Below are 27,446 nucleotides of genomic sequence, written 5' to 3' on the forward strand. Positions count from 1 at the left end.
TCCCCGAGCCTCTGCTTCTGACCCCAGCATCTTCGGCACCTCCAGCCCAGAGGGGCTGGGAGCTGAGTCAGGCCTGCCTCTGCAGAAAGCTGGAGACTAGCTGTTGGAATTACAAGGGACCGATGAGAGCAGAGTAGACGTGCCCGCTGCACAGATGGGGATGTGGAGGGCACGGGAGGGAAGGGGTCTGCTGAGCTTCACGCAGGGGATGACTAAGCTGGGACAAGAACCCAAGACTATCGCTCCCATTCCAAACCCCCCCCCCCGCCCCCAATCAACGCTCAGGAGGGCCCGAACCCCAGGCCTCCGGCCGGCAGAGAACATGCTGGCTGTGGGATCCCGGTGGCGCCCATGCCCGATAATGTGTAACAGGGGCTGCATCCAGCTCGTGTCTGATAGCTGCCTCCGAGGAGCTTCCGATTTCACGGTGCAGGCGGAGGAGCAGAGTTCATTATCTTCTAGGTGCCTGATAAATGGTGACTCCACAAACCAGTCCACGGGGCCGAGTGGGCCTCAGAGAGCCGAGGGAAGGGTCCCCCCCGACACGGAGACCTCCAAAGGCTACTTTCTGTTATAGATTTATTTGATATTCGAACCGAGTCTACAAGTTCAGACTCACGTGTAACGGACTGCTTCATGGCTGTCAGAGGCTAGTGTGCATTATTTCTGAGGATTACATCCGATGATACGACGCAGAAAACACAAATGAACGAATGGACATAATCGTTAAGACAAGAGACGCTAAAACGGGCCTTAGTGTCCAAGTGATCGATCTAAGGCGGAGACCCTTCGAAGGTGGGCACCCCGGTGACTGATCTAAAGGGAGCTGGCTTCCCGCCACCAGGCGCGGAGTGGGCTGCATGTGCCAGGCACCTGGGACAGACACTGGAACCAGACCCTGGGGAGTCTGCCCTCCCCGGCGGCGACCTTCCCACCCTCGACCCCACCTCCCAGTGTCCGCTCTGAAGGACCAAGTGGTGACAGGGCTGGCGGCAGAGGCCAGTAGTGGCACTGGGCAAACTCATGACACATGAGGTGGGAAAGCAGAGTCCGGGTGAGGTGGCTCCTCTGGGCTCCTTAACACTGCGACGAGGGACGACGGGGGGTGGGGGAGGGGGGGATGGAGCACCGTTCAACCGGGGATTAGCCAACCCGAGTCCCCTCCCTTCTGGGCAGCTCTGAAACATTCCCTTTGGCCAACAGCCACAGAAATGAGAGCCTGCCAAGATACATGGAGGAGAAAAAAACAAGACACCAAAAACAAAACAAAACAATCCCCGCCCTAGGAGGGGAGAGGAACAGACTCCTGGACCAAGGTCACAGCAGATTGGGAAGACATCCTGCAGCCTGCACCCCGGGGGAAGGAAACACAGTTCAGGGTCCTGCTGCTCTGTTCAAGGGGAACTGCTGTCCCACCCTGAGACCCCAACTCACTGGCCTTTAGTGTCCTTTTTTTTTTTTTTTTTAGTTTTTTCTTTTAATACCGAAACCATCAATTTTCAAAGCTTTAAAAAAAAATTTTTTTTTTTACTTAAAAAAAAAAAAATCTAAATTGTCGCGGCAAACCCCAGGCCTGGCCTCTCCACCTGGTGGCCTGATTTCCCACAGGCTGTGCCACCAGAGCCCAGCCTGGCACCTCTGGGATGACGGTCCCACAGCTGGTTCACCCTGGACTGCTCTGCTCAAGTCTGGGTGGGCACTAAATTCTGGGGGCGTCACCAAAAAAAAGGAAAAGGGAAATACAGCCCACCCTTCCTCAAACAACCCCCCATCTGAGCTGAACTTTCTCGGGAATGTATAAGTTATCTGGAGGGAGGCGATGGGAGGTGGCAAAAATAAATACCAAGAAATAAGTAGGTGTCCCTGGACCTCTGGCATGGGCTCGGCCTCTGGGGCAGAGATGGCCTCCAGGGAGGAGGCCCTGATTGTCCAAATACTGCACTCGCTTGGAGACAGACTCAGGTCTCTGATCTCCCCCTCAGGCACCTGCCCTGGGGGGGCATCAGTTTCAGGAGAAAAGGGGCCAGCCCCTCAGGTGCGGTCCTGTCGCCAGGCCCCAGCTCCTGCCTCTGTCCGGGGCTCGGGGTTCCCGGGCCTGAGGCCTCCCCGGAGGCCCCGCTGCCGGCCGCTCCAGGCCACCCACACTCGGCGGCGCCCGCGGGTGCTCAGGCCTGCTCCTTGTCGGCCCTCCAGAGCCGCTCCTTCACCTCAGGGGGCAGAGTGTTGAACAGGTCCTCCTCCACCACCAGGCCACTGCGCTTGAGCAGAGGGCACTCGCCCAGCTCCACGGGCAGGCACTCCAGCCGGTTGCCCCGCAGCTCGATCTGGGTCAGGCTGGTCAGCTCGCCCACCCGCGAGGGCAGCGACTGCAGGACGTTGTTGCCCAGGTGTAGGGCCCGCAGCTTCCGGCACTGGAAGAGCTCCGGGGGCAGCGCCTCAATCTGCAGGGAAGGAGCAGAGGGCGAAGTGAGGCGGGCACAGCTCGGACCTGGGCCTCCAGGCCCCAGGCTTCCCTCCCCTGGGCACCGGCGCCCTCTCTGATGCCCATTTCAGCTACCCCAGACCCCAGGGACCAGCACAAGCTGGGCCCAAGTCCGACTAACTTTCCCGGGTTCTTTAGGTCTCAGCTCTGCAGTCACTTCCTCCAGGAAGCCTTCCCTGACCTCCTGGTAACCTGTGGCACCCACGTCCCCCCGACAGCACCAATCCCTCCATGGTGAAACTACTTGATCTCCTGGCAATGGGGGGCTCTGAGAGGGCAGGACTGGGTGTGCCGTGTTCCCTGCTGTCTCCCAGAGCCTGGCACCCCAGAAGCAAATCACAGTAGCCAGCTGCTCCCAACAGCACCCCCTCCTCCACGGCCCAGAGCTCACCAGGAGCCAGGCTGTTGGTTCTGCCTCATTTGAGAACAATTTATGAAAGCAGAGCAGCCTGCTGAGAAAATTCCATACCCTTAACTGCTGCTGAGACCTGGGGAGAGGTCGCCAATCACTTCCCCTTCCTAAGCCTCAGTTTCCCTATCTGATAAGTCACAGGCTGATTGATGGTGGCTGCTGGGAACCCAGTGGTGGCCATTCAGAGCCCCCTCCTTCTGATTTCGCAAAATTTGAATAATGGGCAACACCCACATGCCACTTACTACAAGGCAGGTTTGCTCAGCACTGATGCTATTAACTCACTAAACCCTCAGAACTACCTGTAAGTATTTTGTTAACATTCTTTCCATTTTACAGATGGGATAACTGAGGCCCTAAAGGAGCCAGCCTGCCTAGAGGTTCACAGCTAGAAAGTGGTGGAGCCAAGACTTGAACCTGGTTCAACAATCCGTGCTCTAACTGTCCACACTGTTGACGGTGCAGCCTGGGTGGGGACCTGCCGTGTCTCCTGACACATGGGAAGAGCCCCATAAAAGCCAGCTTCCTCCCCGCCCTTCTGTGAGCAATCAGCTACAAACATGAGCTCTTACTGAGCCTGTTTTCCTACAACTGCCTCCTTCAGATATGGTGGGCAGGAGGGATCCTTCCAGCAGGGCAAGAGCCAGGGCACTTGGGCCCGAGCCCACATGAGGCTGACGGGGAGCTTGCTCTGTCACTGTCCCCATTTTCCTGCTGAGGAGGCTGAGGCCGGGCAGAGGCCATGCCATGAGGGACACTGGATGTTTTAAAGGGGACTCCTGACCTGGGCCTCCAAACCCACCACTATTGGGTCCAGTGGTCAGGAATGGGGCAGAGGCAGCTTCCAGGTCAGTAGGGACGTGAAGGTGAGAGAGCAGATGGGAAGTGGGCACTGGCAGGTCAGAGGGGCCAGAGCCTCCCAGAGACCCCACTGTGCCCAACACTGGCCTCCTCTGGTGACACAGTGCCTGGGGAGCAGGAGAGGCTGGGCCAGCAGGTGGCAGAGCTGGAGCTCACACTGCAGCTCTCCACCTGACGTGCCCCCTCCCCGGAGCACCCCCCAGCCCCAGCAGTGAGCTCTCTCCAGGCGGCATGGAAAGAAGAGAAGGTGCCTTCAGTGGCTGTGTCCCACCCAGGGGGCCACTCCTGTCCTTCCTCGCGGGATCTGCTCATGTGCCGAAGGCGTGAAGTCATTTCCCGTCACCCCAGTCCTGCCCTCTCCCACCTCCTCAGGGACCTCAACAGCTCCCCTCTATCAACACTGGCTCCCCCTCAAGTCCACTTGGTCTTTGAAAAACAGACAACCCTCCCAGGAGCCTCTCCAACCTTTCCAACGATTCATCTGGAAAGACGCCATCTCTCTCCTCGGCCCGCCGTGTTTGGGCTTCTGCCCCTGCCCACCCTGGAAACTACCTGGCCAGAGCCACCAACGGTCACTCCTAATCCACTGGACCTGCATCTGCTCTCCTTTCACCTGACTCTCCCGTGAGCTATGCACCCACCCACTCCTGCCTGGCCCTGCTCTTCGCTGTCCATCCCAAAGGCTTGAGCCAGACCCCCTCTCCCTCCATCCTCTCCCCCATGATCTCATCAAGGACCCATCTTCACCCAGAAGCCTGGGGGGATGACTCCTTGAGCTTCAGGCTGACCCAACTTGGACGTCCCAACATGCAAGCTACCCTCTCCTCTCTGAGATCCTGGGCCTCGTCCCGCATCCGGCCTCAATGACCCTCCAGCTACCCAGGCAGCCACATGAAAAACCTCGAGTCACCTCAGACCTCTCCCTCCTTCCCCGCATCCAATCCTGCCCAAGTCCTGTGGATGCCACTCCCAAAGTCTCCCCCACTTCCGTCTGTCTCTCCATCCCTGGCAGCCTTTGCCAGTCGAGGCCTCACCCCCTCCTGCTAGCTGCATGTGGGTTTTCTCTCAGCTCTTGACCTCTTGTCCTGCCCCGCCTCCACCCCCAGAGCTGCGGCAAGAGTGAGCTCTTTGAAGCCCAAGGCAGCTACTTCCATCATTGCTCCATCAGTGGGAACTCGGTGAGCACTGTGCTCCACGTCAGGCACTGGATGAAAGAGCCAAGGTCCTTGTCATCAGAGCGACGAGGGGAGGGAAGGGAAGGGAAGGGACGGGACAGGACCTGGAGCGGATTATCAGGAAGCAAACGGGAAGAACAGGATGCTCCTCAGCCCCGGCCTCAGGGGAAAGTCCACATTCCAGGGCTCAGCTCACCGCTCCTCCCCCTGGGCTTCAGTTCCCTGTGGACAGAGCCTCCTGGACTCTCCCTTTCCTCTTCACCTGGCTAACTCCTCCACGTCCTGCAGGGCCAGGTGAGATGTCCCCTCCTCCAGGAAGCCCGCCTGCCCTGGGTTAAGTCCGGGTTGAGGCCCCTCCTCTGTGCCCCAGCCTAGTCTTGTTCACTGTGCTAACTGCTGTTACCTGTCTTTCCCTGCGAGACATGAGCTCAGGATGGGCAGCTGGGGGCCTTGTTTGTTCCTGGGTGCCCAGCTCCCTGCTCCACACTAGCAGCGCTCAAAAAATATTCACCAAATCAATGAATAAATGAATAATCAAACAAGTGGACGAATGAAAATATCCACTTATAGAGGTATCGGTTAGCACGAGTTTAAACCTAAGAAGACAGAGGCCGAGGCCCTGAGCCGGGCCATACTCGCCCCTGCCTGTCCACACACACATAGCCCGTAGTCCGGGGTGGCTCTCGAGGACCCTCCAGGCCCAGCGGGAGGAAGGACGGGGGGCTCCTGCCTAAAAGGAAGAGCCTGACCAGGACTGGCCCAAGTGAACTTTTCTCTACAAAGGCCTCTGACATTCCAGGAGGCGGGACAGGACATGATTAAGCACTGTGCTGAACTGGGTGTCAGAGGGTCGCCTTCCTCAGGACAGCGTGCCGGCCACCAGCTCTTCCTGAGGGGTGACTCAGCCAACAGGCATGACCTAACAACCATGCCTGGGGTGAGGAGCTGGGGATGGGGGACAGGTCAGGAAGCCGGGCTGGAGGCTGGCCACACCCTCCACTGGCTGGGAGGGCCCATCAAGACCTGGTGCCCACACAGCTCCCGGGACAGAGTAGGCATTACGAGGGCTCCCGGGATGCCCAAGTCGGCCCAACCCCAGGGGCAATCTGGCTCCACGCTGTGCTCTGGGGGAGCCACTTGGTCCCCCTCAACATGCTAAAGGAGGGATTGTGTTTGTCTCGTGCTCCCCAAATGGGTCTTATCCTCAGAAGGTCACTCTTCCTGACCAGTGGGCATGTCCCAGGCCCTGAGGGCAGATTCTCCAGAATGAAGCAACCTGGGATCTGACCTTCACTCCGTACATCCTCACACATGCGCACAGGTATCACATGGGGGAGAAAGGGTGCGTCACAATCTCTGTGGTTTGCAGGGAGAGAGGCTCAGGGAAGAGGCGAGGGTTCTAGTGGTCAGTGGTCTGGGGTGCCTGGACCCTCCAATCTGGGTGATGCTGGAGAAGGCGTGTCCTGTCCTGGAACAGCGCATTTCAGGAGCAACCTGCCTCCAGGCCGCTGGAGAGTGCTCCTGCTGGGAGGACTCCTGGGCTGCTGGGAGCAGCGTGCCCAGCACAGGGTGGACATGGAGCAGGAGCTGCACGAACCCACGGGGCTGCTTCATGCCGCTGCCGGCAGCACAGGCGCAGAGGTGCTGGCTGGATCGGGTCTCCCCTCAGCGTCCCAGCCCCCAGCCACGGGCTTCCATCACCCCTGGCCTCACTGTGAGAGTGTCCACCCTGAAAGCACCTGCCTCACTGTGAGAGGGTTTCCAACCACAGTAGGAACCGGAAAGACGTTCTTGCCAATATCAACCTCCTTGCAGGTCCCCAGCAGGGGTGGGCAGGGCAAGGGGAGGTACCCCAGCAGCTGCGGCTTTGTTTCCATGGCAGAGGCCAGGCCACAAAGCCACAGAGCACCTGCCCTCAACCCCCACCCGCCTGCTTCTGTGGATGGGCCCTTGGGTGGGGGGCTCCCCCAGACAGGCAAGGGGCTGCCGGACAGGCAAGGGGCTGGCGCACAGGAGCCGCCAAAGGTCTTGATCCTCTGCAGGTGTGGCCTCTAGCGCTGCGGGCCCACAACAGTTTGCACAATTTCTTCTCCAGAAAGACACGTGGTGACAAGCCAGCCCCAACAAAGCCCCACTCTGCCATCCACCACCCACAAAACGTAGAGGGGAGAGGGTGTGAGTGGTGCTACGAGTTGTACCAGCCACCCACAAAGTTTCTGTCCCTGGTGGGCCCATCCTGGGCTCCAAATCTGGTCCAGGACAAGCCGAGGAAGACCCCGCAAGCTCCAGGCTAAGTCCTGCCTCCCACAACCGAGCCCTGAGAGAGAAGGGCAGGCCGTGGACCTCCTGCCCGTGCACATCCCTGCCCACGAGGAACCCGCCCAAGACTACCTCGGGGACAGGCCCCGCCCAACCACACCACCCCTCCTGGCAGAACTCTGCCGCATTCTGTGGCAGAGACAGGCTCCCAACCCCACAGATTCTGATTCAGCAGGTCTGGGCCAGGGCCCAGAAACCTGTATCTTCAACCAGCTCCTCCCCAGGTCGTTCTGGGAACCACAGCTGAAGACCCCAGACTCAGGAGCCCCAGGCCGTCCCGAGACACGGGGCCTCCAGAGCATCCCCGCTACGGGCCACTCACCCGGTTGGCTGTGACGGCTAGGTTCTGGAGGTTCTGCAGGAGGCCTATGTCGGCAGGGAGGAAGGTCAGGTTGTTGTGGCTGAGGTCCAGGTAGCGCAGCTTGCGGCAGTAGAAGAGCTGGGTGGGGATCTTCTCGATTTTGTTTCGGTTCAGGTAGAGGCGCTCGAGGTTGGTGAGGTTGCCAATCTGGATGGGGATGTAGGCGATGTGGTTGTACCACAGCTTAAGGCAGGTGAGGCGGTGCAGGTGCTGGAAGCTGATGATCTCCTCGATGGTCTTGAGGTTGTTGTCCTTGAGGTCGATCTCCTGCAGGTTGTGGAGGCTGAAGATGGAGTGGGGGATGCGCTCCAGGTCGCAGCGGATCAGCTCCAGCTCCGTCAGGTTGGCCATCTTCTTGAGGCTGTTGAGGACGATGAGCTTGGTGCCCTCGTTGTTGATGGACAGCTTCTGCAGGTGCACGCCCACGTCCGTGACCACCTGAGGCAGCTTGCTCAGGTTGCTCTTGAGCCGCAGCACCTTGAGCCGCTTGAGCTCGCGCAGCCCGTCGATGACGATGTAGCGGTTGTTCTCCGCGCTCAGGTTGCCCGTCAGGTGCAGCTCCTCCAGCGTCTTCAGGCTGTAGATCCACAGAGGGATCTCCTTGATGTCCGTGAACTTGATGTGCAGTGCCCGCAGGTTCTCGCGCAGGAAGGCCAGGGCGGGCGCCTCGATCTTGGCGGCCGTGTGGTACAGCCACAGCTCCTTGAGGCCCGTGAGCTGCGCGATGCTGGGCGGGATGGTCACGTCGGGGATCAGCTCCAGCTTCAGCACCTCCAGCTCCACCAGGTCGAACACGGTGTCGGGGATGCCGCTGAGCATGAAGAGGTGCAGCTCCAGCTTGTCCTGCGCATTCTTGGTGAGCCGCTGCCGCAGCTTGTCCAGCGTCCACTCGTTGTTGAGGTTCAGCTGCCGCAGCTTGTTCTCGCTCACCTCTGACAGGAAGACGGCGAAGCGCTTCGAGTAGAGCGGGTCATACTGGTCGATGAGGTGCAGCATGAAGGCAAAGTCGTTCTTGACGTCGGGGATGTCGCTGTAGCTGCTCTCCTCACGGATGGACTCGAACGAGTACTTCTTGAGGGAGCGCCGCAGCATCCACCAGAGCGTGTACATGCAGATGAGGCCGTAGAAGATGACCAGGCTGATGTAGAAGGACGCCAGGATCTTGAAGAGCGTGGCCAAGGGGTGGGCGCACCGGTAGGTGCGGTAGCCTGTCAGGCTCTCAATGTCCACGGTGCAGTCCACATCGAACTTGATGTTGTGCACGTAGTAGACGGTGTAGCAGATGATGAGGATGAACTTGATCACCTTGATGATGGTCTGCCGCATGTAGAGGCGGTACACGATGTCCCCCTCCTCCACGTGGGTCCGGAACTTCTTCACCTTCTCGAATAGCGCCTTGGCCTGCTCCCCCTCCTTCTTGTCCAGCACTCCCGTCTCCGAGCGGTCCACGATGCCCTGCTCGATCCGAGACTTGGTCCGCTGCAGCATGGGCACGGTGGCCTCTACATCCTCACTGACCGTCGATGACTTCTTGTCCATGGAGCCGTTCATCTTGCTGAAGGCCGGCTTGGGGTCGCTCTCCTCCACCACTGTCTCTGACAGGGCCCGTGTGGTCCACGGCGAGTCGAAGCACTTGAGCAGGATGGACACGAAGTGCTCCAGCTTCGAGCTGGTGCGCGGGAACTTGAACCAGAAGTTGCTGCAGGCCAGGAAGATGAGCGTGTGCAGAAGCACCAGGTAGGGGAAGTACTTGGCGAACCAGTGCAGGCGGTTCTCGTAGCACACGGCGTCCACGTAGTTGTACTGGTGCCGGTCCAGGTCGTACTTGATGCCCGTGGGGCCGGTGTCAGGGGTCGGCAGGACAGTGGAGTTGGGGTAGGGGGGCTCTGGGCCGGGCGCCGCCCAGCCACGGAACGAGTCGTTGCAGGAGTCCCTGGTGACCCACTTGCACGGCAGGCAGATCATCTTGTCCTGGGTGACCTGCAGCGTGCCGCCGAAGACCGCAATCATCAGCATGACGATGGAGATGTAGTCGGTGAACACATCCCACCACGGCTTCAGGATCCGGTACGCCGGCTGCGTGTCCGCAAAGTAGCGGAGCTCTGTCACCGGAATCATGGTTCAACCTGAAAGGGACCCACAGGAGGGGGGTTACTGCGGGGTGGCCTGGCTTTTTGAGGCCCCGGGGTCAGAGGCAGGAGACAACGGACCCACTGTCCAAAATTCCACCTGGAGTCTAGATGTGAGTCACGCTAGCTGGGCGACACCCACGGGCCGGCCTTTGTCCAGAAACCACACGGTCACCAGGTGGCTGGGAAACCAAAGAGGGAAGGCAGGCAGCCTCCCCATTTCACAGACAGGAAGGCTGAGCACTGAGGCCCAGGCCACGCTGACAGATCGCTAGAGCCTCACAGCGACCCACAGGAGCCCTCCAGAATTCCCGTCTAGACAACATCCTGTTAACGATCAGACCGACCAGGGGGGCTAGTTGAAAGCCCCCAGTTCACTCAGAACCATCTGCCATGAAGCCGCACCAGTGGTCTGAAGAGATTTATTCAAAGTGTGAGAAAAGCCAAATGCAGAAGAGGGGGCTTAGTATGGACTCGCTTTTTTTTTGGGCCTCGTCGGCAGCACGTGGGATCTTAGTTCCCTGACCAGGGATTGAACCCGTGCCCCCTGCAGTGGGAGCCCAGAGTCTTAAACACTGGGCTGCCGGGGAAATCCCTAAATACCTGTGTTTTGCCAGGTGGGTCTGTTTCGTTGGGAGAGGCATGAGGCGGCCCAGGTTACGGGACTGGGACACCTTATTTTGATTACTGATAATATTAATAGTGACAATAGTCACAAACACTTCGTAAAACAGGGCCTCCCTGCAAACACCAGCTGCTTCCTGTTCCATCTTCCTCAGGCACGCCGGGACGGGCAAGGACCGGAGGAAAGCAAACCTAGACCCCCTGAGGGAATCCGGGTGCTCAAGAGAGGACATTTGCCAGGCCCCAGCCGGCCTCTACCACAGAATCCTCCTCGTGGAGTCCCTTTGACGTACAGATGCAGGGCCTATCCTTGGCCCCATTTCACAGATGGGACAACTGAGGCTCAGGGGAGTCACCTGCCCAGTGTCACTCTACTACTCAGGGCAGAGCCGAGACCAACCCCAGGCCTGTCCCTCCACCTCCCCACTCAGGTCCTCACCACCACACAGTCGTGCTGTCCACCTGCCCAAGGCCCCACACAGGGCAGTACCAAGAGGCGGAGCCCGGGAGTCCAGCTTCCCTGCCTCCCGGAGTTCCCAGAGCTCAGGTCACCGCAGGGCCAGCAGACACCACCACCTGCCCTGGGCCGGTGGCCCCAGCCCAGGGGTCAGCCCTCCTGGTGAGGCCGGGACTCACAGGCCAGGATGAGTCCCCCCCCGCCACAGGAAGGCCCGGGCCCTCTAATGAGCGGGCTCCTCGCACCACCCACACTCCTGGGCAAGCGGCCGTCCAGGGGAGGGCCTGCTGAATCACGCAGCCAGCCCCCAGCTGAGAGATACCCCGACACTCCCCCCTCCCTTCCTGGCTCCCCCGGTCCACATCCAGGCAGGCGCCCAAAGATTGGGGACCGGAAGGGAGGAGGGGCAGGACAGAGGGCCCGAGAACATGCAACAGCCTGCCCCTGAGAGTTCAGGAGGAGACTGCCAGGGCAGGATGCCAGGCGCTGGGGGTGGGGGCAGTTTATGACCAGGCAGGATGTGGTTGCAACCTCACTGTTTCGGGGGAGTGGGTGTGTCACCTACTGGAGAACACCCAGCCTCTCACGGTGAGGAGCTGCCTCCAGGCCCCTGCGGTCCTGGGGCTTTGCTTATGTCACTTTCCTAGCTCCTTCAGGGTCTGAGGTGGGAACTGTCCACAGCTCCGTCACAGGTGAGGGACCTTGAGGCTCCAAGAGGTAGGAGACAGTCCCGTCCACCCGGTGTGTCTGGCTCCCTGCGCCCCCCACACCTGTCCCGAAGCACGTTCTCAACTCTCTGTTCAGCCCTTGGCCTCGGCAATAAATGTGACCCATAAAAGGTTCCTGCCTCAGGCGGCTCTCAGTCCAGTGTGAGCGTGTGGGGAGGGGTGGGAGAGACAGAGGAGTGTCCGAATAACCGGACTGAGTCAGGGCAGGCGGCAGCCGTGGCTACAGCAGGAGAGACAGACGCCACCTCCCTGCTGAGGGGGGCTTCGTGGAGGGGACGGTCCTGTGCTGGTCCCTGAGGCTCCTGGTGCCTCCTCAGCCCAGGGCTGTGCCCTTTCCACTGTGCTGAGGCCACGGAGGTTCAGAGGGGCAGAGCCAGGGCCCAGGTCACACAGCTTAGAAGGCAGGCCCGGCCTCGTGTGGGGGGGTAACCCTCTAGCTGCTCCGTGTTTCTACCTCACCTCTGCCACCCACTCACTGTGGGACTCTGGACAAGTCACTGCCCTCTCTGATGGTGGTGTTTTGTTTTTTTTAATAAATTGATTTATTTAATTTATTTATTGGCTGCGTTGGGTCTTTGTTGCTGCACACAGACTTTCTCTAGTTGCTGCGAGCCGGGGCTACTCTTCATTGTGGTGTGCGGGCTCCTCATTGTAGTGGTTTCTCTTGTGGAGCACGGGTCCTAGGTGCATGGGCTTCACTAGTTGCGGCACATGGACTCAACAGTGGTGGCTCACGAGCTCTAGGCCACAGGCTCAACAGTTGTGGCGCACGGGTTTAGTTGCTCCGTGGCATGTGGAATCTTCCCAGAGCAGGGCGCGAACCCATGGCCCCTGCATTGGCAGGCGGATTCTTAACCACTACGCCACCTAGGAAGTCCACCTGATGGTGTTTTGAGGGAAATCTGGAAAGAAGGTGCAGGTGCCAAAGCCCAGGCTTTAGTCCCCAGGGTGCCAGGGACTGGGCACCTTCCCCACAACTGGCCCCCAAGAAAGGACGGCCAGGTGGTCAGAGCAGCCCCTCTGGAGTGGATGGGGTGACGGGGGGTGGGGTGGGGGCGGAGCCAGCAGCCACAAGCACACACGGCTGACTGGGAAGAGACCAGTGGACAGGCTGGGGTTCTGCCGTCACCTTGGCCTTGGGCAGGGTGCTCCCTGGTGGCGGCAAGTTTCTCACTGGGCTGCTGGGAAGAGCCCAGGGGAGTCCATGCTTCTAAAGCGCTTAGTGCAGAGTAGGGCAGCAGGCGGTGTGGGCTGGTGTCATCTGTCCTCAACCTTCCCTCTAGATGCTGCTGGAGGACGAAGGTCTGCCGCACACAGCAGGTGCTCAATAAAGGTATCAAGCGAGCACCTGAGGAGGGATAAGGAAGACGTGGGGCAGGGAAGGGCATGGCCTGGGGGTGGTGGGCAGGACCACAGCTTCAGATGTATTTGGGCTGGCCTGGCGGGGCTGGGCCAAAGAGGAAGCTGAGGCAGCTCTGGACCCCTCCCCGTTCCTGCCCAACCCTGAGGGCCCTGGGAAGAAGCCAGACGCCCCTCAGGTAGGCAGGGCCAGTGAACGGACCTGCCGCAGGAGCTGGTGACTCAAGGTGAGGAAACAGCCCGTAGCTGGAATAGCTCCTGTGCTGAGGATGCGGGCCCGGCCCAGAATCCGCAGGAGCCCAGGAGGTGCACGCTGTTTTGGCACCCTTTTTCTCTCAAAACTGTTTTATTGTGCTAAAATACACATAACATAAAATTGACTATTTTAACCATTTTTAGTGTTTTAACCATAACAGTTCAACGGCACTACGTCTGTTCATTTTGTTGTGCAACCACCACCACCCACTCATCTCCAGAATTCTTTTCATCTTGCAAAACTGAAACTCTGTCCCCACTGAACACTGACTCCCCATTCCCACCTCCCCAGCCCCTGGCAACCCCCACTCTCCTTTCTGTCCCTATGAATTTGACTACTCTAGGTATCTCATATAAGTAGAATCACACAATTTTTGTCCTTTTACTACTGGCTTCTTTCACTTAACATGTCCTCAAGGTTCATCTACGTTGTAGCAGGTGCCAGAATTTCCTTCCTTTTCTAGGATGAATAATATTCCTCATGCCCATTTTATAGACAGGGGAAACTGAGGCTTGAAGAGAGAAGTCATGTGCCCAACTTCACACTGCCTGTCAGCGAGGCCACCTTCAAACCCAGATGTGGAGCGGAGCCCCAACAAGCAGCACTTCCAGACAGCCATTCAGATGGAGCAGGTCCCCACCTGACAGGTGTCCCAGGGCACACCTGGGGGTGGTCAGGGAAGCACCATAAGGGAAAAGGTGCAGACTCAAGGGAGTGGGGACCTTTTTTCCCAGCTATAGAATCTGTCATGTCGAGGTTTGGGGGGGCAGGGGGTGAAGGAGAAGCTGAGACGAAGTGAGAGAGTAGCATAGACATATATATACTACCAACTGTAAAATAGATAGCCAGTGGGAAGTTGCTGTATCACAAAGGGAGTTCAACTCGAGGATGGATGATGCCTTAGAGGACTGGGACGGGGAGGGTGGGGGGGAGTCGAGGGAGGGAGGGAATACGGGAATATGTGTATAAACACAGATGATTGAACTTGGTGTACCTCAAAAAAAATAATAAATTAAAAAAAAAAAAAAAGAATGGCCATGATCAAAAAATCTAGAAACAATAAATGTTGGAGAGGGTGTGGAGAAAAGGGAATCCTCCTAAAAAAAAAAAAAAAAAAAAAAAAAAAAAGAATCTGTCATGGATGTGCTCAGATTTTGTATAAGGTGGTCAAGGTACCAAGGGGCATGTGATCCAGGCCTCCACCCACCCTGACACCCCCCTTCCCACCAGCACCGCCACAGACACTCCCCGGTCCTGGCCGTCCCTGCCTCCAGCAGCCAGGACCTGGTTTCCCCACCCATAAAATGCACATGGTAACAGATACCCTGCCAAGCTCCCAGGACTATCAGGAAGTCACCGGAGTGAAGTTTCCTGGACCACCTGTGTTGGGGGTTGACCTCAGGCAGGTGGAGGGCAAGGAGCAGCGGTGATGGAACTTGGAGGGAGAGGGCCAGCCGGGCCAGCCTGGGCTCTGCCACTCAGCAATGGAGAGACCCTGGGCAGGTGACTCCACCTCTCTGAGCTCTGGTTCCCGCATCTGTGGAAGGAGGCTAAGACAGACGCAGACCTGGCCCCCCCCCACCAGCAATCCTGACTTCAACAGACAGTCTATGGGTGGATGAAAAGAGCGCAGAACCAGAGCGTGAAGGAAGGAAAGGGAAGAAGGAAAAGCACCCGCAACGCCTGCCCTGACACCTGGCAAAGGGACAGAGTCAGATGAGGCCAGGCACACCAGAGGCAGGCAGGAAGCAGAGCCTGGTCCCTTAAAGAAGCCGCTAGAACGCAACAGGGCCTTTTCAGCAGAATAAAGCAGCTCTGTATGTAATGCCATTTCAGAAAAAAGCAAGATCCAGAATACTAAATAAATACAATCCCATGTGGATAATCCCTGGCCAACTTGGGGAATGGCTCCCTCTTAGAGTGGGGACAGGAGGCGAGATGAAAGGAAACTGTAATTTTTTACCAGCATGCATCACCTTTGTGATTGAAAAGCAGTACCGAATATAAAATAGAGTCTAGGAGAAAAGAAAGAAATAATAAGCCCTCACGTGGAGAGCTCAGGAGTTCTTTTGTGGCTCTCAGAGGGCAATCTCAGGAGGGTGATGGGGAGTCAGGTCAGGTCAGGTCTCCCCCACCCCAAGAGATGGAGATTTTGGAGAGGATCCTGAATAGAGGACAAAGATTAAAGGGCTGAAATCGAGGCTGCCGAGAAAGATAAGGCCATGTGCCCTGCTCTGCGCTCCGGTCCAACTAATCCTCCTTCTTCCAGAACAGATGCATCACTTAAAGCTACAGACTGTGACCTCTTGGAGGTCAGGGCTCAACACCCCCCAGCAAGGTGGGGTTCACCCTGGCTGCACCAGGTAAAGCTTGTGGGCGAGAGACCACCGAGGGGGTGGGAGTAGGCTGGGAGCCCTGCAGGACAGGAGCCACACCAGATTCATCCCAGTCCCTGTGCAGAGCCCAGAACTCGAAAGTAGAATAAAGGTTTGCTGAACTGGGCTGAGCCAGGAGGGAGAGGCGGTAGGAGGGCGGCCCGCAATTGTCAGGGAAAGACTTTGGGACAAAGGTTTAGTTACAGGAACATTCATCATGATGTGATTTATATGCCAGGAAAACTGGAAACAATCCAGATGGCTGTTACTGAGTGATTGGTTAAATACCTATTAAATGATCAGATGATGGAATACCATGAAATAATGAAAACATGTTAGAGCAAAACACTTGATGACTTGATAACAGGACAAAATATGTTAAATACAAAAAGTAGGTAACAAAACTGTGACAGAGTCATAAGCCTTCTGCAATAACAGAAGTATATTTGAAAAACATTGGCAGTGAGATTAGTCTGCTGTTTACAATCTTTTTTCACCCCAAACTTACCTCTATTTTCTATTATAAGCATATGTTACTCAGGTAATTAAGAAAAAAGACTTTTAAAAACCAAGATTCCAAAGGATTAAGAATAGCTAAGATAATTGAGAAGAATAATGTGGGAGGAGACTTACTATAAAGCTTTAGGAATTCAGCCAACGTGGTGTTGATGTAGGGATGGATGTATGGACCAGAGGATTAGAAGAGTGAGCCTAGAAACAGACCCCGAAATTTCTGGAAACTTAGACATAATAGTGTCGGCTATGCAGGTTGTGGGGAAAGAATGGGTGTTCATAAATAGAGCTGGCTTAGTTATGCGAAAAAAGCACAGCCTCATCTACCTCCTTACAGGAAAATAAATTCCAATGAGTTAAGGGACTTCCCTGGTGGCGCAGTGGTTAAGAATCTGCCTGCCAGTGCAGGAGACATGGGTTCGAGCCCCAGTCTGGAAAGATCCCATATGCCGTGGAGCAACTAAGCCTGTGCACCACAACTACTGAGCCCACACACTGTAACTACTGAAGCCCAAGCACCTAGAGCCCGTGCTCCGCAACAAAGAGTAGCCCCCGCTTGCCACAACTAGAGAAAGCCCATGTGCAGCAACGAAGACCCAACACAGCCAATAAAATTAATTAATTAAAAAATTTAAAAAAATTTCTTTTAAAGACCTAAAGCAAAACTTGAAAACGTTTAAAGAAAAATCTAAGATGCCATCTTGATGTCTTTAAGACAGGGAAGGATTTCTTATCACAAAGAGTACAAATCCTTACAGGAAGAGACTGATCTATTGATCATATTAAAATGTATTCGGACTTCCCTGGTGGCACAGTGGTTACGAATCCACCTACCAATGAAGGGGACACGGGTTCGATCCCTGGTCCGGGAAGATCCCACATGCCATGGAGAAACTGAGCCTGTGTGCCACAACTACTGAGCCTGCACTCTAGAGCCGGAGTGCCACACTACTGAAGCCCACGAGCCTAGAGCCCGTGCTCTGCAACAAGAGAAGCCACCACAATCAGAAGCCCACGCACTGCAAGGAAGAGTAGACCCTGCTCGCCACAACTAGAGAAAGCCCGTGCATAGCAACGAAGACCCAATGCACCCAATAAATAAAACTTAAAAAAATAAATATATTGCAGTTAAAAAAAATGCATGGAGAGCCCCAAAATCAAGATGATAATTTCATCTAGAGAAGGGAAAAAAATAGGATTGGGGAAGAGGCTTCACTTGTGCCTGAAATGATTTGAGGCAGGGAGAGAGAGAGGGTGTGGGTGTGGGGGTGGGTGTGGGGGTGTGTTTGGGGGGGTGTATCTGAAGCAATTATTGCAAAATATTAAGATTTGACAAAGCTGAGTCCTGGGTACAACGATATCTGTTCTAGTTTTATAACTTTCGTGTGTCCTTAAACCATGTCATACAAAATTTACCAAAACAGTCATCTGTGTCTACCCCTCCTGGTGGGTCCTCTCTCGGGTCCGCACACCTACCAGGCTGGGCTGGCGGCGGCAGCTACTGGACAATCACCAGGGCAGCAGATTCAGCTCCTCCTTCCAACTGGCCTGCTCCTGGCTGGCGCAGCAGCCTCTGAGGAAACTGCAGGACGCAGCACCACCCCTGCCTGGTCCTGCCCTGCCCCTGGGAGAGGACCAAGTGGGGGAGGATGCGGCCAGACCCTTCCAGTGTGCAGCACACACAGGTGGAGAGAAGCAGGGCCAGGTTCCTGCAGCAGGACTGAGGCAACCCAGAGAGCCCCCTCCCCACCCCCGGCAGCAGGCAGATCTCGGGGAGTGTGAAGAACAATAACTTTGGACTTCAGGAGACACAGGTTCAAATCCAGCTCTAAGCATGAAATAATTCCATGACTCCAGGCAAATTATTTAGCTCAAGCTGTTTTGCAACTTTAAAATAAGAACAGTGTTACTTACCTCACAGATCTGTATACAGTGAACAAAAAGATGCCCAAGGGATACTAAGTCATAATAACATAAAAGATGCTGACCAGTATACAAAATGTATGACGTATCAGATATAATATTCCAGTATTGGGTACTTAAATTTTGTACTTTTGTGAGTAGAAAAAAATACTTGACAAAAAAAACAAAAGACCTCCCTCATCGTGTGGTTTCTGAAGACTGTAAAAGAGTTTTACCAGAAGTAAAACCTACCATGTAAGAAAAAGGTTAGCCTGCCCCTGCCTGCCCTACCCAGGTAACACACACACTTCGACAGGGCACAGGAAAGCAACACCTCAGGGTGGGTGAGCTCAGACCCTGGGATGAATGACTTTTCTTCTTTGAGCCTCAGTTTCTTCACCTATAAAATGGGAATATTACAGTACCTATCTCAGAGGCTTATTGTGGGAATTAAAAATAACATAATGCACATATATGGGACAACCCAAGCCCTGGCACAGAGGAAGGCACACTATACTTACCTAAACCTGCCTGCCATTGCAGAAAACCCTCCCAGAATGTAGTGGAGGAAGATACCCACAAGAGGGCTGACCCACAAGCACAAACACCTCCAAGCACAGACCAGACTTCCCCGAGGCCCTCAGGACCTCCCAGGACTCAGAGACCACACTCAAGGGCCTTGAACTTCTGGAGCCCAGGCTCAAGACCCCAGGACAGGACAGAGGCAGAGAGCTGGCGAGTAGCTCATGGAACCACCCCTAGGTGTCCAGCCTGGTCCACACTGTTGATTTCCTCCCAGTGCTTCCCACAGACGGGGAAGGAAGTCAGAGAAATGACACGCTGCCCCCTCGGTCCAGAGGGCGCCCACCCAAGCATGCTCCAACCCCACGGTGGCCTGCAGAGATTTGGCTTTCACACCTGAGCCGTGGCAGGCAGGCCAGGCTGTGGGTAAACAGGGTACAGAGAGCCTTTTGTTAAAGCCCAAATAGAGAGGCTGGGAAAACTTCCCAGGCGGGAGGGAGGGGAGGCGGGAGGCTGGCGCCCCTCGCCCCTCCTGTATCACACTTGGGGAGGCTGTCCCTTCAAGGCTCTCCCAGGCAAGGGGGAGGGGCCATTCCCAAGAGGCCCGAGGAAGACACTGGGTCACAGGCTCTGTCCCAGGAGCACTCTGGCCCTGTGAATCTGCTCTTCGGTCAGCACCCTGGGGCCTTCTCTGCTCCCAGAGCAGAATGGGGAGGAGAGGGCCCACTCGTCATCTGGTGCACACGGCCCCTACCCGCCCCAGCGCAGGCACTGCCCTTGAGGCCCCCACACCCAGCCGGGGTGAGTCAGCGGCTGTGGGCTGGGGGCGCCGCCTGGCTCCGTGCACCCTGCGTGGAAGGGCACACCCTCACCTTCCGGGGAAAGAAGAGGGGAGACAGTCCGGGTCAGGAGCGGGGAAGGAACAAGTTTCAGTTCCAAACTGCTCTTTGTGTGGGCTGGGCCTCCCAAACAGGTTGGTCCTTATGCAAACGCGCAAGGGTGCGGTGGCCTCCCAGGGGGAAGGGTGACAGGTATCAGACACCCACTTGGGGCTTCCTGCGCTGGCTCCCCGAGCCAAGCACGCAGAGGCAGCAGGCGAGGCCCGAGGCTCAGGCCGACCCCTCAGCCCACCAGGCTGGCGTGTTACTGACATGAGTTCCCGGTCACTGATGTGGACGGTGGGCCAGCACTGCGCCCGGCACTTCCTGGGCCTCGGCACCCAATCTCCAGGAATGCCGTACGGTGACACCCCACTTGACCAGCGTGTGACTCTGGGAAAGTCACTTCCCTCCCAGGGCTCTAGTTTCCTCATCTATGAAGTGGCCGCTGCATCTATTCATGGTACGGCAGTGGTGAGGACTGAACGAGGCGGTCCATAGAAAGCTTCTGGCTCAGGGCCAGCCACACAGTGAGACTCTGTAATGTCAGCTGCTGTTACCATTATGGTAGGTTTTATCAGTCCCTTTAGAGTGTGAACTCTGAGGCCCAGAGAGGTTAACTGACCTGCCCAAGGCCACACAGCTAGAAGATAGTGGGAAAGATCACCCAGGTCTGCCTTTCCACTGTGCCACCTGTCTCAAAGGCCAGCAGGTCTCCTGGGCCTGCCGGGGCACCCAGAACCCTGGAAATGCTTCCTGGGACAAGACTCCCGTTTCCAGAGGGGTACGTGGAATCAAGGTCTCTGCAGGGAACTCTAGCAGGCCATACTCAGATGCCTCTGGTCTCTCAGGTACAGCTTTCAGGAAACTTTGGGCGGGAACCCAGCTCTGGGTTTGGGCCTGGAAGCCAGCTGCTGCCCAAGGCGGGCAGAAGGGACTTGAAGGTAGGTCTTGATCTGCTTTGAACACCAGCATGGCTTTCCAAGACAGGATACAAAAAGTGGGCAGAAGCATCCAAAGGGAGGCCACAGACGCATCCGCTGAGATCCCAGGGGACTGGGATGGAAGGGGCCTGCCCTACATAAGCTGCCTGTTGCCCAGCTCTCTGGGTTGGAGGGTGGCTGTACTCAGGGATCCTGACCCAAGGGCACCAGCAGGGAGATGTGACAGAAGGCTTCCTGCGCCGCCCAACCCAGTCAGCATATTTGTCAATTGGCCGACTCTGCCGGGGGCGTGAGGTTGGCAGTGGTGCCTCCGAGGGTGCCCAGGTGCCATGTGAGAGCCATGGAATTTTACAGCCACTTTGACTCCAGTGGAACATTGCTCTAGGCATAAGGCTGTATCACAGTGCCTATTTAATTTTGAGGTTTTCAGTCCTCAAGAGATGGTTAAACATAGAACTTACTATGAGATGTGAGATGCAGTAGAGACACATCAGGAAAGAGTGCATCGGAAAGATGTTTGTGGCTGGGAGTAAAAGCTGTTCTAGAAACCTCAGCACCCCCCCCACACACACTGGGAAGTCGCTAAAATCCGGAGCCTGAGGGAGCCCAGCCCTGCTTCCACACCAAGGGCAGTTGTTCTGGTGGCAGATGGAGGTGGGGATCAGGGCCGATGGGGTCGCCCTGGTCAGTGTTTGCCGGCATGGTCGGCAGGCCCCCAGCCTCACGACGGCCTGGGGAGCTTCTTCAAAGTCAGGTTCCTGGGCCCACCCCCTCACTTTGACTCTGCAGGCCTGCGGTGACAGGTCCCAGGGAACCAGCATTTTGAACAAGCTCCCTGGCGACTCTGAAGCGCCCCCAAGCCCGAGAACCTAGAGAAAGAGACAAACAGAAGGTGGGGTAGAAAGAGCACAGGCAGCCAAGGCCAATGGAGCCAGGTTCTCGTCCTGACTCTGCCACCTGAACTGTACGACTTTGGGCGAGAGCCCTCACACCTCGAGCCCGGGTCTCCTCGCCTGTAAAAGTGACGCGACCTCACCCAGGAGGGTAAGATGGCAAACCTCACAGTGACTGGTGGCCACCTGGGCTTGGACCACTGCCACCATGGACGTGAAGCCTCTGCGGCTGGATGGAGGGCAAGCAGAGCATCGTCCACCGAGAGGCCAGCTCCGGGGCGCCTGCCAGAAGCGGCCCGAAGTGGCCTGTGCCAGAAGGAAAAAGACTCCAGGAAAGACTGGGAGGAAGAAACAGGGGAGAGGGAGAGGGTCCGGAGGGAGAGCTGAGCACCGCCAGCCGAAGGACGCATCTCTGCACAGACCTCACTCCCAGGGTGTCCTGCCAAGCCAGGCTGCCAGGCCGGGGGACCCTCCTGCCAAAACCCAGCCTGAGGGGTCTACACCCCAGTGGAGCATCTTTAGACCCAGGTCCCAGGGCAGCACTGCCCCCACCGTAGTCCCGCCTGTCCACCCTCAAGGCTGAAACCTGAGAGGAGCGTCTGGGTGACCAAGATCGAGCCATGGAACCGAGTCACTGTCAGGCTCAGGCCAATGCAACACAGCGGCCCCTGCCTCAGGCAGACAGAGGAGGGCCAAAACCTGGAGGCCGAAACCTCTCGGGCTGGCCCATGCCATTCCTCCCTGGCACGGGGCAGGAGTTCTGATCTCAGATAAGTAGGACCTGCTGCTTCCCGCTCATCCCTGGCCAGGGATCTCCGCTCAGGCCTCCCCTGTTGGGTGGGTGGGTAAGAGTTCCTCAAAACCAACAGGAAACTCCTACAGGGCAGGCCTGGGGTTTGCTGACCTTCTCCCAATAAACAGGACAGTCAACAAAATCACACACCAGGCATTTCCTACCCCCCTCAGCTGCTGTAAGTGCCCCGACAAAACAATTCAAAAGCCCCAGGATGGGGAGGCAGGGGAGCAGTGGGGGTGGGAGGAACGGGAGCGTGTCGGGACCTTCTGACGGCACTCACCTACAGCTCTACCCTCTCCCGGGAAAGAGGTCCAGGGCAGACCATTAAATGAAACAAGAGCAAGCTGCAAACCAGCAGCTCTAATAGGACTCGATTTTAGGAAAATAAGCAAATGGTAATCATATACGTAGGAGACTCTACCCCTCCTCACTCACATCTCTGGAGATGGGGATCATGGGAGACTCCCACTTTCTACATGACATTAAAATTAAGACATCATAGGGACTTCCCTGGTGTTCCAGTGGTTAAGAATTTGCCTTCCAATGCAGGGGACGTGGGCTCGATCCCTGGTCGGAAACTAAGATCCCACAGGCCACATGAGCAGGGCAACTAAGCCTGTGAGCTGCAACTACTGAGCCTGCGTGCTCTGGAGCCCGAGCGCCCACAACTAGAGGGAAGCCCCCAAGCCACAACTAGAGAAGCCCACACAATGCAATGAAGAGCCCACACGCTGCAACAAAACATCCCACAGACCACAACAAAGATCCCGCATGCCACAACTAAGACCCAACACAGCCAATTAAATTAATTAATTAAAATAAAAGACATTATAAAAACATGTAATGAGATGCAACTTTGTTGGTAATTACAAAAAAAAAAAAAAAGAAAGAAAGAAAAAGAGAGAGAGTACCACTTCTTCTAAAATCCTGGCTGGGGAGGGCCAGGCCTTCCTCAACAAAAAGCCAAGGTGGGAGGTGGAGGCAGGGAGCCCTCAGGCACAGGACAAAGGACCCCAGCCCAGGGCTCCAGGACCTGGCTTAATTCCACATTCTTGCTTTCCTTCCTGATGAGTTTGGGCAAGTTGCTTCCTCCCCCTGAGCCCACATCTGCAAACGGGGCAATCAAGGCCACTGCCTGAGCTTCAGCAAATCATTGATAAGGTTTGTTTTACAGATTATTAAGCAGCTTATACACACACCTGCTATGATTAGGGAACACATTCTAGGACACCCTGTGCTACCTTTCCTATATCAACATATTTAATCTTCAAAATACCTTAAAGGGAGGCAAAGTGCTAATATTATTCTCTTCTCATAGAGGAGGAGACTGAGGCTCAGAGGGTACAGTGACTGGCCCACAATCACCTGTCGAGCACGTAACAGCTGGGACTCAAACCCAGGTCTGACTACAAAGTCTGGGTCCTAACCGTTGCACGCTTCTGCCTTTGGGAGCTGTTTTCCAAAGCATAAGCCGAGGAACCCCCATCCCCAAAGATGTCCACCGATCAAATAAGTGTGGGGGAACATGACTTGCTAGCACCCTCTCAGAGACTCGTCATTCTCTCAGCGAGCTCTGAGACATCCTTCAAGGCTCTGAGAAGTCCTGCAGCGCAGGCTACAACAAGGTATTGTTCCTGGAGTCACCTGACCACTGTGACCAAAGAAAGTGGTGTTTCACAGAACACACCTGGGGAAACGTGGTCACGACATAGCATGAACCACCACCCAGGCTGACAAAAACCAGGGGTTCGCAGCACAAGTTCATGCCAGCTGAGCATGGCAGCCACATGCTACTCAGCTGGCCACTGAGTCGGGAGAAGGAGGAAGAATTCTGTCTTCTGGCACCTCTGCCCTAGAAGCCCTGGCCTTCCAGCCAGAAGAGCAAAAGGCTGCAGGGACGGAGACGCTGCCCTTTGCCCTCCAGGCTGGGGAAGGCACCTGCCCAGGGGCCGTGGCTGGCCTGGAAGGAGGGGGCCCACTCCTTACCCTGCGGACGGCTCTGCTATCTGAGAGCGGGCTGTCGGTGCTGAGGCTGGCCCACGTCTGTCTGGGCAGGGTCCTGGCATTCCTTTTGCTCCATGGAAGCTGCCTCCCTATGAGGAAGCGAGAGCCACCGTCAGCAGGGATGTGTGGGACCATCGACGTTACCTGCTGCACTGCCGACAGTTTCGGAGCCCCTGCTCGGTGGCGGGCCTGGGCTGGGCTCTGGGGTGACGTCGGAGAATCAGAGAGCATACTGGGGACGTGCCAAGGCAACAACTACAATTGGCTCTTGAGAGCCTGGGGCTCCGCTGCGGGGGAGCCCAGGCCCTATGAGAACATGCAAGAAGCACTAGACCTAGACTAGTAGGGTCAGGGAAGGCTCCCTAGAGAGGGTGTTGCCTGAGCTGACTCCTGGGGAAGAGTGGGAGTTGGAGAGAGAGCGTTCCAGACAGAAGGAACAGCACATGTTTGCCTGGAGGGGAAACAACACAACATCTAGAGCGGTTCAGCATGGCTGGATCTAGGACTGCAGGCAGGAAGTGGCGAGAGGTGAGCTCTAACCGGGTGAGCTGGGTCCTGGCAGAGACATGCCCTCAACCCAGACACACAATTTCGACCGAGACACACAGTCCAACCATCATCTGTAGTCAAGAAGCATTTAGTGAGCATCTACTACATGCCGGGGACTCTGGTCAGAACTGTTCCCAGGAGCAAACAAGACAAGTTAGGAGAGTGGGGAGAGAAGAGTGATCAGACTACAACAGAGTCAAGGGAGCGTTTAAACAAGCCAGACGCTGGGAGTGCGGCCCAGCCATCGGGGAAGGCCAAAGGACAAGGAGGAGTTAGCAAGAAGTGGGGCGGAGAGGCGTGGTTACACAAAGGACTCGTGGAGCCTTTCAGCCATCTACACCACTGACCATTGATCGCACCTACTCAACGCTAGGCACTGTGCTGGGAGGAAAGAAGCAGGAGGCGGTCTCCAGCCTCACAGGGAGACAGTCAATGACCCAGCAATCCCACACAGAGTGACGGCAGCTAGGCAATGCAGCACCTGGGTCGATAAAGGCACAGAAGCCATGGGAGCCAGCCTCTACCCCCACCCCCACCCTCCTTGGCAAGGAGAGGGATACCCACTGAGGCTGGGAAAGCCAGTCACTTGCCCAGGACAGAGGCAGGCCCAAAACTCAGGCCTCAGGACTCACTGGCACTGATTCTTCTAATTCTTCCTTTTCCAGGAAACACATGCTGACTACTCCCTACACACTTACCCACAGCTAATGCCTCTTTCCTCTGAGCTGCCTCCGTAACATTTCTAGTATTATCTTGGCCACTGTATCAACGTTTTCCTGTCTGCCTCTCCTCCCAGACTGTAGCTAGGGACTGTGTTCTCCTAGCACCATTTCTGGCCCAGGCCAGGTACTTGCCAAAGGATGGTTGAATGAATGAATGAGTCGAGGGATGGAGACATAGTGTTCTGGGCTCCAGGGCCCCACATTCAACCCACCAGATTCCCCGTGAAGTCTTAGACCATCAGCCTGTGAAAACCCAGGACCACCTCCACTCTCAGGAGAATCAGGAACCAGGCTGATCCCTTCCCTCCAACTGCTACAGGCAAGGCCCAGGCCAAGCCAGCTCCCTGAGTCCTGACCTACTGGGACAATACTCAGGAGCTACAGCTGTCCAGAAAGGCCATTCGAAGTTTGTAGAGGAAACGGCTTCCTAGTGGGTGTGCCCAAAGGATGGAGCATCTGCTTGAGTTCCAGCGGGAAGTCACAAACATTTCTTGGGCCCTTGCTCTGTGCCCCACAGCTGCCGGAAGGCAGAGACATTAGAACTAACCCCAAAGAATCTCTAAAACTGGGAAGACAGGGGGGCAAGGGCCCAGTCATTCATGCCCCAGCACCTCTCCAAAAGCCAGTCCTCCAGCACAAGTCATCTGTCCTTGCCTCCCCTCGTGAGCCAGAGGAAAACTTGACCTTCAAGAAGGCAATGCCAGTGTGACTGAGCCACGCACACTGCCCAGCCCCTCTGAACAAACTCTCACTCCCCCACCCCCTCCACAGGAAGGATCACCAACATCAGACCTCCTCCTCCTGCCTCCAGTCTGTCTGTCTGCCAGTCTGCTACTCAGAGGGCAGGATACAGTTCATCAGGGGTAAAAGGTGCTCCTAATGGAAAAGGTGGGAGAGGCCCTTGGGAGCCTTTCAGTTCCACCAAATCCTTCCTCCACAATTTAGGCCCAAATTCCCTTTCCCTCACCACACTCGCTCCCTCCTCATCTTCACACCTCATCCTCAAAAGGCTTCCGGGGGTAGGGTAAGGGAAAAGCCCGAGAGGGGCGGCCCCACCCTTCCAGCCAAGCCCCCATCAGGAAGAGGTTGCCAGATACTCCCCAACCATCTCTCTTCCTTTCCAAAAAAGGCAGCACATGCATCAGCTGAGAACCAGCCCAATCTTGGTTCACTCCAGTCCAGACCAGGGGAAAGAAGCAGTCAACAAAAGGAGCAGAATCATCGTGAACCTCAAGCACCAGCGGCTGTGCTGCTTCAGCTAGGGAGCCAACTTTGCTGGGTCTCCAGCTCGCACCTCATCAGACCTGGCTTTCAGGCGCATGTGGACGCACAGGACACCGGCAGGGTCCGGAGCCTCAGACCCTGGACTGGGCTTCCCAGGAACCCCAGCCCAGACAGGCCCCATGAGCCGAGCCAGGGATCTGCCCCCAAGTCAGGGCACAGTTCCCGCCCAACCAAGAGGAGGGAGGGGTCCAAGGGAAGAGGAGGGGGCCAGGAGTCCAAGAGAAGAGAGCAAGGGGAACCTTTGAAAACGGGGGGAAAAAAGCTACCAAAGAGACAGCCCAGAGATGGAACCTCCAGTAAGGGGGGCGTGTGTGTGTGGAGGGGTGAGGATCTGGGGGAACCCAGGGGATGACAAGGGGACCTGGGGGAGCCGAGGCGGAAACTCCCGGTATGTAGAGCGCAGGGAGGCACTGGGGTGCCAGGGAGGGGGCTCGCGCGCCGCGGCACCGGGGAGAGGCGGGGGCCACGGTGACCCGGGGGATGGGGAACCCGAGGTAGGCCGAACCGAGCTGTCGCGGGAGGCCCCCAGGGAGCCGGTCCCGGCGGGCAGAGCCTGAGCTGCCCGGGGCGCCCGGGGCCGGGCAGCTGGCCGGGGACGTAGAGGAGTGGATTTCGAGAGGTGACAGCTGGCGCCCCCCTCCCCACCCCACCCCACCCACTCACCTGGGCCCGCCGCGCCCGGCCGCCCGGCCGGCAGCCCCGAGCCCCTGCCGCTCTGTCCCGCCGCCGGCCGCTGCGCCCCTCCGGCACCTCCTTTTGTTTGTCCCTCACTGCACCACTCAACCTCCTCCGCCCCGGAAGTGACGTCACCGTCGGGCGCGAACGCGGCGGCCAGGGCGTTGCCATCTTTTTGAGGGGAGCTCTCTTCACGCCCGCACCCCGCTCCGCTCCCTGCTGGCGC

At 56.8% G+C, this 27,446-nt stretch overlaps 2 protein-coding genes across 4 annotated transcripts in view; both read right to left on the bottom strand.

The window, feature by feature from the left end:
* PHYHD1 (phytanoyl-CoA dioxygenase domain containing 1) overlaps positions 1-24,061 on the bottom strand; it is a 36,597-nt gene extending 12,536 nt beyond the window's left edge. For both annotated transcript variants that reach the window (XM_057721431.1, XM_057721430.1), the window contains exon 1: positions 23,973-24,061. The gene's annotated coding sequence lies outside the window, so the exon portion shown is untranslated. The remainder of the gene's footprint in view (positions 1-23,972) is intronic.
* Positions 1,450-27,330, bottom strand: LRRC8A (leucine rich repeat containing 8 VRAC subunit A). Of its 2 annotated transcripts, XM_057721428.1 has the most exons (4): positions 27,209-27,236; positions 23,973-24,079; positions 7,572-9,736; positions 1,450-2,441 (listed from the first exon to the last, which is right to left on the bottom strand). In XM_057721428.1, the coding sequence occupies exons 3-4, from the start codon at positions 9,726-9,728 to the stop codon at positions 2,166-2,168; spliced, it is 2,433 nt and encodes an 810-aa protein (XP_057577411.1). In that variant the 5' UTR covers positions 9,729-9,736; positions 23,973-24,079; positions 27,209-27,236; the 3' UTR covers positions 1,450-2,165. The 2 variants fall into 2 exon arrangements, with proteins under 2 accessions (XP_057577411.1, XP_057577412.1); XM_057721429.1 differs by lacking the exon at positions 23,973-24,079 and having other exon boundaries at positions 27,209-27,330.
* Between the last annotated feature and the right edge of the window lie 116 nt (positions 27,331-27,446).

This window comes from Hippopotamus amphibius, chromosome 2, assembly GCF_030028045.1.
Source record: "Hippopotamus amphibius kiboko isolate mHipAmp2 chromosome 2, mHipAmp2.hap2, whole genome shotgun sequence".
NCBI classification, from domain to species: domain Eukaryota; kingdom Metazoa; phylum Chordata; class Mammalia; order Artiodactyla; family Hippopotamidae; genus Hippopotamus; species Hippopotamus amphibius.